General features: G+C 38.8%; 1 protein-coding gene across 2 annotated transcripts in view; it reads right to left on the bottom strand.

Moving 5' to 3' along the window:
- Positions 1-1790: 1790 nt before the first annotated feature.
- poc1a (POC1 centriolar protein A) overlaps positions 1791-16148 on the bottom strand; it is a 31193-nt gene continuing 16835 nt past the window's right edge. Inside the window, exons 7-12 of one of the 2 annotated variants that reach the window (XM_016991584.2) lie at positions 14761-14894; positions 12081-12149; positions 10683-10835; positions 6293-6352; positions 5055-5201; positions 1791-2060 (exon numbers count right to left, since the gene is read on the bottom strand). In XM_016991584.2, coding sequence (XP_016847073.2) covers positions 1962-2060; positions 5055-5201; positions 6293-6352; positions 10683-10835; positions 12081-12149; positions 14761-14894 — 662 coding nt within the window. In that variant the 3' untranslated portion in view covers positions 1791-1961. Of the gene's footprint in view, positions 2061-5054; positions 5205-6292; positions 6353-10682; positions 10836-12080; positions 12150-14760; positions 14895-16148 lie in introns of both variants that reach the window. The other variant, XM_016991583.2, reaches the window with a different exon arrangement.

Below are 16148 nucleotides of genomic sequence, written 5' to 3' on the forward strand. Positions count from 1 at the left end.
GTTCTCCAGAATCATTTTGTCAATTAATAACTGGTCCTTTGTGCCCCTGCTTTTCCGTTTGTTGCCTTTCTGTTCATCTGGCAAGATTTGTTTTCTTCAAGATAGTCTTGAATTCTGTCAGCTATGATGCCAGTCAGTAGTTTAAACCTAGTGGGCAGACACGTTATTGGCCTGTAGTTTCCTAGTGCTGCTCCTTTTGCTGGATCCTTTTGTATCAGGTATGTTCTTCCAGTTGTTAGTCATTGACTGATACTTCCTTTCTGCAGCATCTCATTGAACTGTTGGGCCATTTTCCCATGTAAACTAATCAGATGTTTGAGCCAAAATCCATGAAGTTGATCACTACCAGGCGATGTCCAGTTCTTGACTTTTTACACTTGTTTGCTGATCATTTCAATTGTTATTTCCATCTGTTCCATTTTGTTCTGTGAGAATTTTCCTTTAAACTCCTTTATCCACCCAGCATTTTTGTTGTAGTTCTTATTATTTTCCCAAAGCTCTTTCCAAAACTTCGTTGTTGCAGTTTTCTCTGGCTTTATGGTTACTGTGTCTGTTGTTTGGTTCAGACTCTGGTAGAACCGTTTTTGGTCTGATTGAAACAGTTGATTTTGTCTGTACTGGATGATTCTGGCTTCATATCTTTCAATTTTTCTGGCTGTTGCTGTAATTTGTTCTTTCACGATTTCCAAGGCTTCTTCAATTTTTCTGGTGTTCAGCCAGTACTTTCTGATTAGGTATTGCTTGATTTTGTCATTCTTCAGTTTCTTCTCTTTCATATTTTTCAGGTTACTTGCATCTGATATAAGATTTTTGATTTTCAACTCTAACCTGACCTTCCACTTTGGTTTTCCAGTCGATTTTCTTTGGGGCTGCCTTGGTTGTAAGAGCCCAAGCTCTTCTGTTACTATCACTGCTGCACTGTAGGCATACTGGTTTGTTTGTTCAATGGATGTTATTTGGACAATGGAGAGTACTGTGATATTATTATTATTATTATTATTATTATTATTATTATTATTATTATTATTATTATTATTATTAACAACATTGAGGCTGGGAGGCCATCTGTCCAGGGTGCTTTGCTAGTGATTTTGGTGCACAAAGGCAGAAGGGGGTTGGACTAAATGGCCCAAGGGGTCTCTTCCAACCCTCTTTTATTATTATTACTACTACTAACATTGAGGCTGTATTTTTTTCTGTTTTTTTTTTAACCTCAAAATAAGATATGTGCAGTGTGCATAGGAATTTGTTCATAGCTTTTTAAAAAACTATAGTCCGGCCCTCCAACCGTCTGAGGGACCGTGAACTGGCCTCCTGTTTAAAAAGTTTGCTCTAGTGTGATGAGGCACTCTGATGAAGATAGATCTGACATGCGGTTGTGCTTCACCTTAAAAGTCAACCTTGCTCTTTTTAGCTCCCACATGCTGTAAGGTCTTATATACCAGAGCTCTTTGTGCAAGAAGCAGCCAGATTTTAAGATGTTCTTCTGGCAGTTGATACTTCAAGAAGGATCTCCCAAAAAGTGTGAGTCACATTCCTTCCTGGAATGTTTGCAGCACATTTGGAAGGAAGATGTCCGCCCCATCTGAAAGGAAACTCCCACAGTGTCCTTATGCATATGTACACAACATTTCAATGAATCTACTCCCCCAGGTTTTATAAACTTGTTCTCCTCAAAGTGAGGGCATCCAATTCTCAGTGGAACAGATCTGAGAAGTGAAGTGGGTGCAACTTTCAAATGCACCTCCTGAAGATCCAAATTAGGATGATAAAACTAAGCAACACAAATGTTCATCTTTAGTATGAAAGCAGTTTATTGTTAACGAAAAATATATTTACAGATACCACTAGCTGTACAATTTATTCTAATAAAATTTGAAATGTTCGCCCTTTTAAAAAGTTATTCACACAAAATACTTGAAATGCATCCCAACAATGGTGGCTTCACCAGTCCCTGGGAGTCAGCTGGATTTACTTTGTGCAATCTTTTGTTGATTCTCAAGGCACTCTTTCAGCTTGTCTTCTGTTAATGTTAACCTTTGTTCTAGAATGGAAACAGTCTGAAAAATGAGGAAAAACAACAGGAGAAAGGTGTTACAATAATAGCTATTTGAGAATGCAATGCTTTTGAATCTGAAATCATTGAGATTTCTGAATTAAGTGTGCACAGAACTGCATTGTTTTGTACATAATATTTATGCATATAGAACCATTTTTTGCTTATAGCAGAATCACATAATAAGAACAAGACACTCAAATAAGGATATTGCAAAATTTAAAATATTTTAATGTGCAGCATATTGAGATGAGACTAGAGACTAGAAAGGAAATTTGTTAAATTTTACCAAAGAATTCCATTTGAAGAAGGTACCATATGGATTGTGACTTATAATTGCAAACTAGCTAAAAGTCCAACAAGTACAATTGGAAGGATGGAAAATAACAGTTTTCCCCCAACCCCACCTCACCCCTATTCATTGACACAATCTTCTTGGGCAGAACAAAATATAGGTAGAGGACTGCTTTTCCAAAACAAAATATGTCAAACTTCTGCAAATTAAATATGGTTTCCAGCCTTCATTAAAAAAAAAATCTTGCCACCAATTCAAAATATGCATTTGGTAAAGAGAGAAACCATGTTATCACAAATATTGGTTTGGTGAGGGGAGGTCATTTTGAAAACATACTGCCCCTTGCTTGACATGCAAGTGAGGAAAGGGTCACCCCCCATCATGGATCAGCCGAGGGGCCACTTCTGCCCCCATTGCAGCATTCTTTAATGTGGTGCTTTACAGACCACACAGAAAAGAATGGCAGTAAAGGTCATATATCTAGAGATGCTACTGGGATAGCTGTGTTGTTTGCTAGAAATCCTAGGGTCTGAATGTCAGTAGATCTTCCTGCTCTCACATAAAAACAGCCACCCAATGAAAATGAAACAAAAGGATATCTCCCATAGCCATGTCCCAGTTGATCTACTTTAGGGACTAGCCTTAATGGACAGGATCATAACAGCATAGGTAATAAATTAAGATAAGTTAGATTCCCCATTCCTGAACAAATTGTCTATCACTTCTCAACCAAAATTGCTATTTCAGTGTGTGTGGGAAAGCACCAGCTTGGGAGGGGAATAGCCTGCAAGCCAAACAAAATTAGGCAAGACGGCTCTTACAAATGTGGAATTTCAGAAATAAAGCAATAAAATGGCATCTGGCAATAATGGCTTCCTTAATCATCCTTAATCCTCCTATGAATGATAAACCTACATATTTAAAAGCCAATGAAGTTAAGAGATATCAGAATGCATATAAACAGTAGCTCTGCCTTCAATATAGCTTGTTATCTTTTACACCCCTCTGCTGGTCACTTTATGGAATTGTCCATAGAAAGGCTTACACCACAGGGCTTTGCCATTCCAGCTGCACTCTGAGGTAGCAGAAGGAAAAATTGATTGGCTACACGCTACCAAAAGATGGATGTACCACATTTTATGTCAGTTTGGAGTCTTTATCTTCTTAGGGATCTTTTAAAGAACAAGTGTGACACAAATGTTTTAAACAATCTGAACAACTGGTGAGGCATAATCCTTCTACTTTTGCTTTCATTCTTTGCTTTCATTTTTTTCATTCTAGGCCATGTTGAGTAACTCTCTTGATTATGTTAAAAGCACAAGAACGTCAGAGACTATTGTGATGCATAGGTTCAGACAACTGCTTCTAGGAAATTATCCTTGGATAAGTCTCCTGGTTAGCAAAACTAAAGGGTCACAATCACTGGATGCAGAACTGCCTAGTTAGACATCCAGCACCATGATCACGCAGGATAGTAAGCAGTTACTACTCTTGCACCGTGCTCACTATTTAGGTTGAAATCATGAGATCGTCCAAATGTTTCTGAAGGACACTTCCCAGCATTCTTCACCACTGGTTATCCCGGCAAAGGCTGATAGAAGTTGCAGTCACAACACCTGGAAGACCACAGAATCCTCACCTCTCGTTTAGATATTAGCAATTTATTAGCAATCAAATGAAGACCTGACTGACAGATAACACGTAAAAGGTATCTATGAATCATAACCTTTCACACGTGTGGATAAAGCAAATCTAATGGGTCCTACTGCTTGACATTCAATTTTAAAGTGAAACACAATAATAATAATAATAATAATAAAATAAAACTTTATTTATACCCCGCCACCATCTCCCCAACGGGGACTTGGGGCGGCTTACATGGGGCCATGCCCAAAACAATACAATGTAAACAGCATATAAAAGAACAGCACAACACAATACAATAAGTAATACAATAAATAATATCTATTACAGAATAAAGCAAGGAGACAATGAAAACAAGGGCAGACCACATGAACATTAAGTTAAAACTCGGGGTTAGAAAGACATAAAAATAAAACCACATCGAACAGGGTCATAAGGGAGTGGGGTATTCTGGAGGATAGATATTAGAGGGAGCAACGGAAAAGAAATATAAAATGGTTACTCTCCAAAAGCACAGCGAAAGAGTCATGTTTTCAAGTCTTTCTTGAAGGCTGCTAGTGTGGGGGCTTGCCTAATCTCCGCAGGCAGAGAATTCCACAATCGGGGGGCCACAGCAGAAAAGGCCCTCTCCCTTGTTCCCACAAGGCGGGTCTGGGATATCGGGAGTGGGGACAGGAGAGCTTCCCCTGATGAACGAAGGGATCGTGTAGGCTTGTGATAGGAGATACGGTCACGAAGGTAGGTGGGTCCCAAACCGTTTAGGGCTTTATATGTGATGGTATACACCTTGAATTGGGACCAGAAAATAAAAGGCAGCCAGTGGAGCTCCTTGAACAGGGGAGTAGATCTCTCCCTGTAACTCGCCCCCGTAATTAACCTGGCAGCCAAGCGCTGGACCAATTGTAGTTTCCGGGCCGTCTTCAAGGGAAGCCCCACGTAACATCCCAAAATAATTTCTACATTGACTTCTCAAGACAGAGTCTTCTTTCAAATGTCAATACAACTTTGGTTTTTGAAGTTATTTGGTGTTTCATCAAGTCTCCCCAAAGTGTTCCCTACCTGAGTGAGAACATCAAGCTGCCCCACAATATGCTGAAGTGTACTGGCAAGACTGGCCTCATCAATTTGTTCCTGATGCCTTCTGACTGATTCTGTAGTTTCTTGAATTCTTTGTCTATCTGGAACTTCTCCAAAGTCCATTTCTGACTGCTGAAGAATAAAGAGGCACTGTTTACCATAACAAGATTTTTATTCAGCTCATACAAAATTCAGTTAAGGACATCACATACAAATAGTAAAGATGGCAAGAGTGTTACACTGATCAGAAAAATGCTGCCCAAACCACTTTGAAAAGCTGGACCAGGGCGGATATTGAATTTGTATACGACAGCTATGAGGGCATTTCAGCAGTGATCACTCAAATGTAGAATTTATGTCTCCAAATTACTCCACCAAACATTTCCCAATACAACACTGTTTGACTGAAGAAAGTTTATGAAACTAGAGATTAAACAAAGATAGAATGAAACCAGAATATCTACAAACAGGGAATTTCTAATCTCTGACCCTTTTTATAATGAACAAACAATTTAGACATATCAGAGAGTTACTTAGTATCTATTCCTCAACCAGAAGACTGAGGGGAAGGAAAATGCTCCTATGCTAGAAACTAAGGTGCTCTAATAATACTTAGCTGAACCTCGGACATGGGATATGAACTCACTTATATTTTGACGGGAGTTGCATGCAAGTATACTACTGATAAATGCAACTTCATTTTAATCACTAATGAATCTGTTATAACTCATAAGCTTTCAGTTTCTGGTAATTGACTATTCAATCATCTTTAGCAGCTCACTTCACCCACATGTTTCCTGCTTCCTTAATTTCTTAGTATTTATCCTCTTATAGAGTGGTCACACAGGCAGAACATAGAAAAACACAGTTGAAATTCTAACCTCAGACTATTTGGGCCAGAGGAAAACAAAGATATTTGTACCATTCTCCACTGGAATGGATCAGTGCAACTACATGCCCAGGAATCTTCTAGAATCTTTGCTCCAGGGTCTGTATTAACCACGTATCAGCCCTTCAAGAACTCTAGTGTTTACTGAAGGCACGTACAGTGGACATGTTGGGACTATTTTCACAGCTTGCAAAGTATGCTTTGTTCACCTCAGTTGATAAATGAGTCTTATGACAAAAGGGTTCTGTCAAAATACACAAATCATGTCTGTAATTCACCACAATTGAATAGTGGAAAAAATCTTAATCAGGGAATGGTTGTCTTTGCTTACCTTTTCTTGTCTGTAGGGTCCAGCCTGCTGTAGCTCACTACTGCCAGTGTTGATTGCTTTCTACATGCAAACAACCCAAAGGTTTGTGTTATTCTAAAATTTCCCACTCCCAGATGAAAAATTCAAGGCACCATAAATACTCTCAGCACTTACCACAAGACCAGCAGTAGTCAACCCTGTATGCTGTACTTTCTTTTGAAACAAAATGGAATACAAAAGCAGTGGCCATATCATTAAGTTGGCAGCCCCAAACCTTAAGTTCTATCCTACATACCTTGAAGAAGACATTTTTAAGAACGGGGGGGGGGGGGGGGGGGGGGACAACATGTGCCTTCAGCATTCACTTCTCTTCTAGAATTATGACCCTGGTCACTTCAAGTGGCTTTCCCAAAATGTAATGATTTGCTTCTGAATAAACATTTCAACTGGCTAACTATTACTACATACAGTAGAACCCCGGTAGTCCGAGTTAAACTCGGTCAAACGGATAACTCGGATTACCAGGAGGGACGCAGGCTGGATCGGGAGGCGTTTGAAGCGCCTCCCTATCCAGCCTTCGTACCCATGGAGCGACCTCTCCATGGGAACGAAGGCTGGATCGGGAGGCGCTGCAAACGCTTGCAGCACCTCCCGATCCAGCCCTCGTCCCCACGGAGAGGCCTCCCCGTGGTTGGGAGCACCAGTGCAACGAAGGGGCTCTCCCTCCCTTTGGCGGAGGCCTGAAGCCAGGGAAGTGACTCCCACTTCCCTGGGTCCAAGCCTTCGCCAAAGGAAGAAAGCCCCTTCGTTCGGCGGGTGGGTGAACAGGGAGGGCTGCAAAAGCCCTCCCTGTTCACCCACCCGCCTGTGCCTCGGCTCTTTCGTCATGCCGGGGCGGCAACACCGGTGCCTGGCGTGGCGAAGGAGTTGGACGTGCGTGTTGCTAGGTAGATAGCAAGCTACCTAGCAACACACACAGAGCACTCGCCCCTTGGGAGGTGCCCCGTGCATGTTGCTAGGTAGCTTGCTATCTACCTAGCAACACGCACGCCAGCGAGCAGGTGAACAGGGAGGACCTTTGCGGCCCTCCCCGTTCACCTGCTCGGATTGCACAGAGGCTCGAATGAGCAGGGCTCGAACGAGCGGGGTTTTACTGTATTTGGAAAGGAAAGGGAAGAATAGTATGGAGCAGATGCCCTGTCAATAGAGGGAACAAAATGAGAAAAAAATGAAGCCTACAAGAGGATGTTCATTTGAATCTTCACCACTTTAGTTTCTTTCTAAATTAATTTCCATTATTTCCAACCAAGGCAGCTGGAATCTTCAGACGGTCTCAGTCAAGGGTGAGCAACTCAGAGCCTTTGAATGTTGTCAGATGCAACCCTCACCATTCTCCACCACTGGCCATTCTGGCTAGAGTTCATGGGATTTACAATACAACATTTGGAGGGCCACCACCCCCAGTCAAAATCAAATATGCATATACATTAAGGGAGGAAATTTGCTCACTGGTTACCCAGTCACAGGGAAGGAAATTAAGTTCAAGATGATTGTGGAAGCCTGCTTGCAGCCAAGAGACAATTCGTTCAATTGAAGTTGTTTAGAAAGGGTAATACATGATCACACTAGTGTAGAGATTAAATCTATTTTAGTTTATTGTTCTACTGCACATTTTACTCAACACAAGAAAACAAAGGCATTTGGTAGCTATCCTCTTAATATGTAATAGAAATAAAGAACTAAATAACACTAAATGGTGGGAGAGACAAGCCATTTCTAGCACTGCTTCTAGCAAGAATCAAGATAATTGAATTATTTATAGCATCTGCTAGAAGATAGGAACTGCCAATACTGCAGAATGTGAAGGAGGAGAATCTGCCTTCATTTAAAAAGTATACAATTTTCCTAGACTATAGATGAATCTTTTTAACAAAAGCATTGGACAGCAGGGGGTGGGGGTGGTGAAGTTGACCAAGCAAAATGTTTGGGCCAGTTCAGATGTAACTTTATTTGCACCTATGGACATACCACCCTGAACATGCCCGATCTCATCAGATGAAACTTTATTTGCAAACATGCAGTATGCCTTGAAGTTTAAAAGACCATGTTCACTAATTTCTAAATATATTTGTAATAACAATATAAAACTCAAGAAATAGCTTTAACAATAATAATTATTTAGCATTTACACAAAGCCTCTGAATGTTTGATAACTCAACATAAATCATTTTGTTGTAATCCTCAAAGCCATTCTGTAAAATCTATACTGTAATCCCCATAATCTGGGTGGAGGAAGGGAATGAGAAGCCTCCTAGGGGTGCCTCATAAAGAGATGATGAGGACAGATTGCCCATCATCATCATACCTCATATTAATATCCTATCTTTTCTCAGCCTGAGACTCAAATGAAATTGGGGAGGGAGAGAAGTTCCAGTTAATGAAAGTTAACTTCATGAAAGTCAAGACAATGGCAGTTTAAAATTTTACATCATACAAAATACAATTAAACCATAAGTAAAATTAAAAGCAGTCAAAGCAGTCCATTAAAAAGTAGAACAAATCTAAACACCACAGCACAATAAAAGCCCCCTTCCACCAGAGCAGTCAGCCTGCAAAGGCCCGCCAAAATAAAAAGGTCTTCCGCTGCCTATGAAAGTATAGCAAGGGCGGTGCCAATTTAATCTCTCAAGGGAAGGAGCTACAGTCCATAACTTAAAGCCAAAACACAGCTAGTGTATGATATCAATCTCTTATTTCTCTCCCCTCCAATTAACTATTTTAGCTTTGACTAAGCGACATCTTCTCTTTGGCTTCAAAAAGAAGGTGAGGGTGACATCCAGTGGAAGTACTCTTTTGCTGCGACAAAGCAAAAGCTGAGTGGAACCTTAGTGAAACAGACAAGTGCCCAAATCATCAGTCACTTCGTTAACATTTCCCAAACAATGAGACTCAAAAATACACAAAATGAAAAGTAGAAGGCGGATTACAAGCAAATCTTAAAGTAAACAGAGAAAGCAGATCCATTTTCCTTTAAACACTATATTTAAACATAGAAACCAAACCAAAGGCCAATTAGGTTTAGCTCAAAATAAAACAATGTCAGATGTATGCACGGCAATAACAAATAAAATATTGTACCATAATAATGATCAGCTAGGGCTACATAATGAACACAAATATTTCCTTTGCTAACAGGGAACTAGGTACATTCAGGTTTTGGTTTTGAGGAGATTGCTCAAAATAGTTCTGCAAATAATTTTTCAAATATTTGTGCTACTGTTACTTTACAGTTCTGCAAATGACTTAAAGCAGTGGAGGTACTGGAGGAAAACATTTAAAAAACTAAGCTTTCAACACACTCTACTTCACCATTTTCTGAGTTCTTTGTGCTGCTTGTGCTAAACAGTGCCTCCAGGTGGGACTGGATTGTAAGCAAGGCCTGGAAAGGTTCCTTTTGAATTAGAATATAGATTTCTACATTTCTCCAGCAATCAAGATCAGTAGCCATGGAGGCTAGTGGACTTGAAAAGATGGAATAAAAATTTAAAAACTTTCTCCAGGCCTTAGTTATACTTCAGTACCACTTGGTGGCATCATAAGCACAGGCAGGTTAAGAAAATATATGAACAAGCCCTCCTATGAAACGTTATGGCACATAAAGAATATAGTCAATGGAAAATATCAGATATCAAGGGCAGCATGCATGCTTTACTTTAAAAATGCTACCAATAGGAAGCAGAATTCTTAAAAAAAACTATAACTACACTGTTGATTTCTTTTAAATGCTTTGTGTATAATGCCTGACTTTTCTTTATTTCGACAATTTCTATTTCAGAATTGCATAAAAGAATTATTACTAAAGATTCCTTCCTTTTTTCCCTTGCAGCCAGCTTGCCATCCTGTCACCCACCACTCTGTTGTCATTCATTTTATCCGACTGTTAGCTTTTATAGTGTTTGAGAACTTTTAGAGGCTCTAATACTAAGGCCATTCATCTGTATTACCAGTACCTACAAAACTTTTCCAGAAACAGATGAAACATCCTCCCTCCATCACAGCTGCCACTGCCCTGGCCTTGGAAGAGAGAAGAGTAGGCTGTTTCTGCCAGTGTAATTCCCTCCCACACTGCCATCCCCTTTTCCTTTTCTGTCATTTCTTTTCTCACATAGATTGTAAGCCTGAGTGCAGGGAACTGTTTTGTTGTGACAGCGCTATATAAACGATGAAAATAATGATGACGACGACCGCAACATCACTGCTTATATTATATTGGCCTGCCTCCACCAGGAGAGTATAAATGAGCAATTATGAATTAGTCCAGAACATAATCTTTCATTTCAGAGACAACAGCAAGGCGAGATGTTTTCCAAATGAAGCAGTAAGACCACAGTAATCTATGACATCAACTTACCATGCCATTAAAAGCACCATTCATGTTCATACTGGGTTTCCGTGTTCTCAGTGGATCGCCGCTTTCAGCACCATTCACATTCATACTTTGCTTCCGTGTTTTTAAGACATCACCATAATCAGCAGCGTCAAAGTTTGTCTTCCATACCATTACCTGCAAAATAAATTCAATTTAAAGCAGCTGTATGCATGCAAGTGCTCCAGTGACTGTTTGGTATTTCCACACAAGACTGAAAATACCTCTTGGCCAGAATGCAAGAATACAATAAAATGTTGTCAATATCTAAAGAAATAACACTAAAAGGAATTACTAAAACTGCTTCACTGGGTTCTTCATAGGGAAGTATTAAATTTTAAAATGCTTTACAATTTTTTTTTTTGGAAAATAGTCTGAAGAACACAGTAATTTTAGGTTCTCTAAATTTTCTCTGATTGCAGCTAAGAAGGACATAAATGCACTAGATACCACCTGATCTTGAAAGTTAATCAAGATCACCCCTGCTTTGTCCTTGGATAGGAGACTGCCAATGAATATCAGGTGCTGTAGGCTATATTTCAGAGGAAGGAACTGGCAATACTACTTCTGAGGATTCTTTGCTTAAGAAAAGCTTAAGAAATTCATGGGACTGCCATAAGGTTGGCTTGAAGGCAAGTGTTTTCACATACGCAACAATGCAGGGGTGGAAAATAATTTTGCTTACACCTCAATGCAATGCATGGGCATATTTATAAATTTTTTGAAGGGCCATGGCCATTTCAGGCTTAGAAGATACTTTTTTTTACAACAGGAAATGACCTGGAAGTCACTATCCCTGCAGTACTAAGATGATTTACACAACAAGCCCACCAGGAAATATTTTTGTTTTGATACCAAGTTAACCCATTTGTTTTCCAAACGTTTAAAGTAATGTTTTTGGGTATTTTGCTGATGGGTCCTGCTTGTAATACAAATGTCTCTTGCACTCTGCCTTAAACATTTTCATACAGTCATTTCAAGCATTTTCTAAGTCCTATGAAATATGTAAACAAATTTCATAAATTTTTGGGAGAAGCAATTTGGAAACACTGGGAACAATATAAACAGATAAAAAAGATGACAATTTCTACATCTCAAGATTATTACCCATCAAGGCCTAGATATATCACCAGGCATTACCATTGCTGAGCTAAGACATAGTCACACTGAATTAGTTTATTGGCACTTTCTTTCCTGGGTATGGTTCCAGACAACCTAACTGAATCAGTACCATATTGCATCTAAACATTGCAGGACAACCCATAGTAAACGCTAACGATGAAGATTAAAGCAGAGTGACATTCATGTGATAAGGGCATGCCATATCCATTCTCCAGGGTATAGGATACACACAAGCTATTAGAGAAAATTTAAAGCTGATACCTGTTCATCAAATCCTCCAGAAGCAAAGAAGTCTCCTGTTCTTGAAAAAGAAACACAAGTAGCTGGTCCCTATAAGGACAAAAAAAGCCCAAACATTATTGTACAAGATTGAATAGATTAAAATATATGTTAAAACTTAGCTGGTGTATGAATGGGTGAGTGATTTCAAAATTATGTATCACAATTATTTATAACCTGTCCCAAGATGGTGTCACAATATACAATATTCATTTGGACCATATAAACATAATTGTTCTGCTACATAGAACTATGATTTTAATATATTTTGTATTTTTGTCCTATTTCCTTACATGTAAATCCACCACTATTATTCAAGACGTCTCACAGGAGCAATTATTTTCAATCATCTATTTTGTTTTTTAAGTTCTAAAACTCAAGTAATGACAAACTGAGCACTGACTATACCTTCTTAAAAAGGTTTGCAATTTACAGGCTTGCTCACAAAATAGGCTCACAAAAATTACTAGCCTCCTAAGAACTAGCAGGGGAACACTAGAGAATTGCATATGGTGTTTTCTCTTCTTTTTTTGCCCACAAGTATATCTTTAGAACATGCAGCAATGATTCTGTCCCGCTGTTGTTAGTATACTTATAGGCTTGATTAAAGGGCTAATGTACAACATTAAACCCTCAGTGGCTAGGAATCTGGTTGTATGAAGGACCATCAACATGACTTCATCCAGGTCCTAAGATAAGCCATAGAGAAGCTTCTCATGTGTTTACCAGTAAAATCCGTTAGACTTGTAGATATCAGACAGGCCTTTTTTATTGTGACCCCATACTCATTAACACGCTCCCACAGACAGCACACTCAGCATCCTATCTGGCTATTCAGAAATACCTGTTTTTAAATGAATAGACGTTAAGACTGGCATTTTTCCTGCTTCTGTCCTTTTAAGAAATATATTAGTCAAGTGTAAAGTCAAGCATGAGACGGTGAATTGTGCACTGGAATAGGTCTTCTGTGGACTAGGGTTTAGATTCCTACTCAGCCATAGAAATTCACTGGGTATTCTAGGGAAAGTCACATCCTCTAACCCTTTGTGGAAAGCAGTGGCAAACCTCTTCTGAAAAAGGCTTACAAAAATTCTATGATAGGGTCATCATAAGTTGCAATTAACTTGGAGCACTTAACAACCAAAGAGTAGTTACAGCCATCAAAAATAATCTTTATTCACGCTTTGGGTTATACACAGACCCCAGTAAAATAGCTTCGTTTTCCACTGAACCTTCAACAAAAGAATTTTTCCCTTTAAGAGGTCTTCAAACATCTTGAAAAGAAATATTAAATTTCATCAAGCCAATTGAAATATCTAATAATTTACAGAAGAGTCTCCAAGGACCATATGCAGTTTGGAAATGGTCACCCAAATCCACAACATACATATCCTTTTGTGGAGGTTTTAATGACCACTCAAAAGTGGCTCCATCCTGGAATGTTCTTTCTCTGTAAGTTGAAATGTCAACAATGGGTTGATGTATTCATTCCAAGCCTTGTTTGTATTTCTAGAAGAAAGTATTCCATAAACTGAGACACTCAAGATGCAATTACATTGCACCAGATTCTGCAGCCGCAAATGTCAGAAGAGAGTTAAGCTTCACCACCCTAACAATTATTCAGATATGGAGAGTAAGCGCCATTATAATTAAAGACAGCAATATAAACTTGGCAGCCTTTCTCGTGTAAACTAGAGTTAATCAACAAGTAATGAATTCCTTGTACACCAACAGTTACGTCAAGGCCTATCTAAGGAATCCAAGGCTTCTCTCATGACTACTTGTCCCAGAGCCCCAGTCAGATGTTAGATTAAGTAGTAAAATTGAGCCAAGGAGTCTTCAGCATACATATTTATATTATACACATTTAACAATCGGATCATGAGTAACAATGAGTGCATCTACATTGCAGAATTCATGCACTTTGATACTAATGGGCATGACTCAATGCTATGTAAGTTGTACTTTTATGATGTCTTTGGCCTCAGTGAGAGTGCTTGTGCCCCACCAAACTACAACTCCCAGGATTCTATGGCATTGATTCATGGCAGCCTAAAAGCCAACGAGTAAGATGGGCGAACCTGCTAGTTTTTAAAATAGGAGGTAGAACTGAATGAAGAATTGATGGGAGATGTGAAACAAATCAATAGCACAATGGAACCTGAAACCAGTTGAAACTACCAATGAAGATGAACAGTTGGGAAATAGAGCTGAAAACTATAAATTTTGGAAAAACTGGACAACTGATATTAATATCATATATTATACACACTTGTTAAACTGATGTAGAAGATTGGTTATGAAACTCAGAAATTTGAATGCTTAGGCACTGTTAAAGTGAATAAAAACTCTCATGTTGCTCCAATATCATAGTGCTAAGATATCAAGTGAAATGGAGAAGAACAGATTAAGAAAGTAGAGATTAATGATTGGGGAAAGCATCAGAAGTAAAAATAAGATTTGCACAGGTGGGAAAAAAACCACCAGTGAGATATAAAGAAAAAAAAATCAGGTTTAAGAATTTTGGTTACAAATGTACAGACAGAATAATAATTAAGTGAATTGAAATCTGTAGAATGAAAAGTATTTCTTTTAAATGAAGTACTGCTGGTGTATAATGCTCAAGAAATCCAAATTTGCAAACCATTCATTCAATTCTCACCTGATGACTGTGAAGTGTATATAGCAGCCTCCCTTCTAATAAATCCAGTATTTTTAGAGTTGAATCATTGGAAGCAGTAATGAGGTAGTTTCCAGAGGAGTGAAAGGACAGGCAATTCACAGCAGCACTGTGTACTGGGGTTGTGGGAAAGAAAAGGAGCGGGAAACATACGAGTTACTAACATACTAATGTGTTACTAATATGAAAAAGATAGAAACTAAAGTAAAAAGATGGCTAAGGAACAAAATAATTAAATACAGTATTCTGAAAATCCATTTTTCTATTAATAACTTGCAAGTAATATCAGAATTAGTTTTCAAGCCATCTCAAAAACTGATATATTTCTAAGGAACTGGTACAACACAAATGTACACTCTAATTACATTTGACCCTCCATATCCATGGATTCAGCCACCCCCAGATTGAACATACAGTAGAGTCTCGCTTATCCAAAGTAAACAGGCCAGCAGAACATTGGATAAGCGAATATGTTGGATAATAAGGAGAGATTAAGGAAAAACCTATTAAACATCAAATTAGATTATGATTTTACAAATTAAGCACCAAAACATGTTATACAACAAATTTGACAGAAAAAGTAGTTCAATACACAATAATGCTATGTAGTAATTACTGTATTTACGAATTTAGCACCAAAATATCACGATGTATTGAAAACATTGACTACAAAAATGCGTTGGATAATCCAGAACATTGGATAAGTGAGTCTCTACTGTACTTTTTTAAAAATTCTCAAAAGCAAACCTTGATTATGCTATTTATATAAGAGACAGCATTTTATTTTGTCATCATCCATGTATTTTGGTATCCATGTACATGTTTTGTAATCAAACACCAGGGGATACTAAGCGCCTATTATAATGATTTTTAATAAAATCAGACATGGAAACTCAAGGCACATGCTGCATCCCGCTTTAGGGTCCAAACAAGATGCAAACATATACCACCTTGTCACACTGGGCTAAATTCAGCGGCATGTACTGATTTAGTCCCAGTCACCAACCGAGCCAGCTGGCTGCCATCACATAACACCATGCTGGTTCCGTGGGTGAAGGATGGCGGAGCTCCTATGTTTCCATTGCAATGCATGGCGGGAAGCCACCCATGCTCATGCTTCCCCCTATCTGATCACCCTCAGCTGGAGCCAGGCAGATTTCCCACGCTCCTCTATGAAGCAGAGCAACCTCAGCAGCAGTTTGACGAGGTCATAAGGCAGAGGCAGCTGTAGTAATTAAACTAGCCTGATTCCTTCTGTTTAGACTATATGATTCTCTGGTACTTTTATCTTCCTGCAACTTTTCATTACTGAGTTCTCATGTTGACCTCTGATCATTGTGCCTATAATAAATGCTCCTATATAACATTTA

Source organism: Anolis carolinensis, chromosome 2 (genome assembly GCF_035594765.1).
Source record: "Anolis carolinensis isolate JA03-04 chromosome 2, rAnoCar3.1.pri, whole genome shotgun sequence".
Lineage (NCBI taxonomy): Eukaryota > Metazoa > Chordata > Lepidosauria > Squamata > Dactyloidae > Anolis > Anolis carolinensis.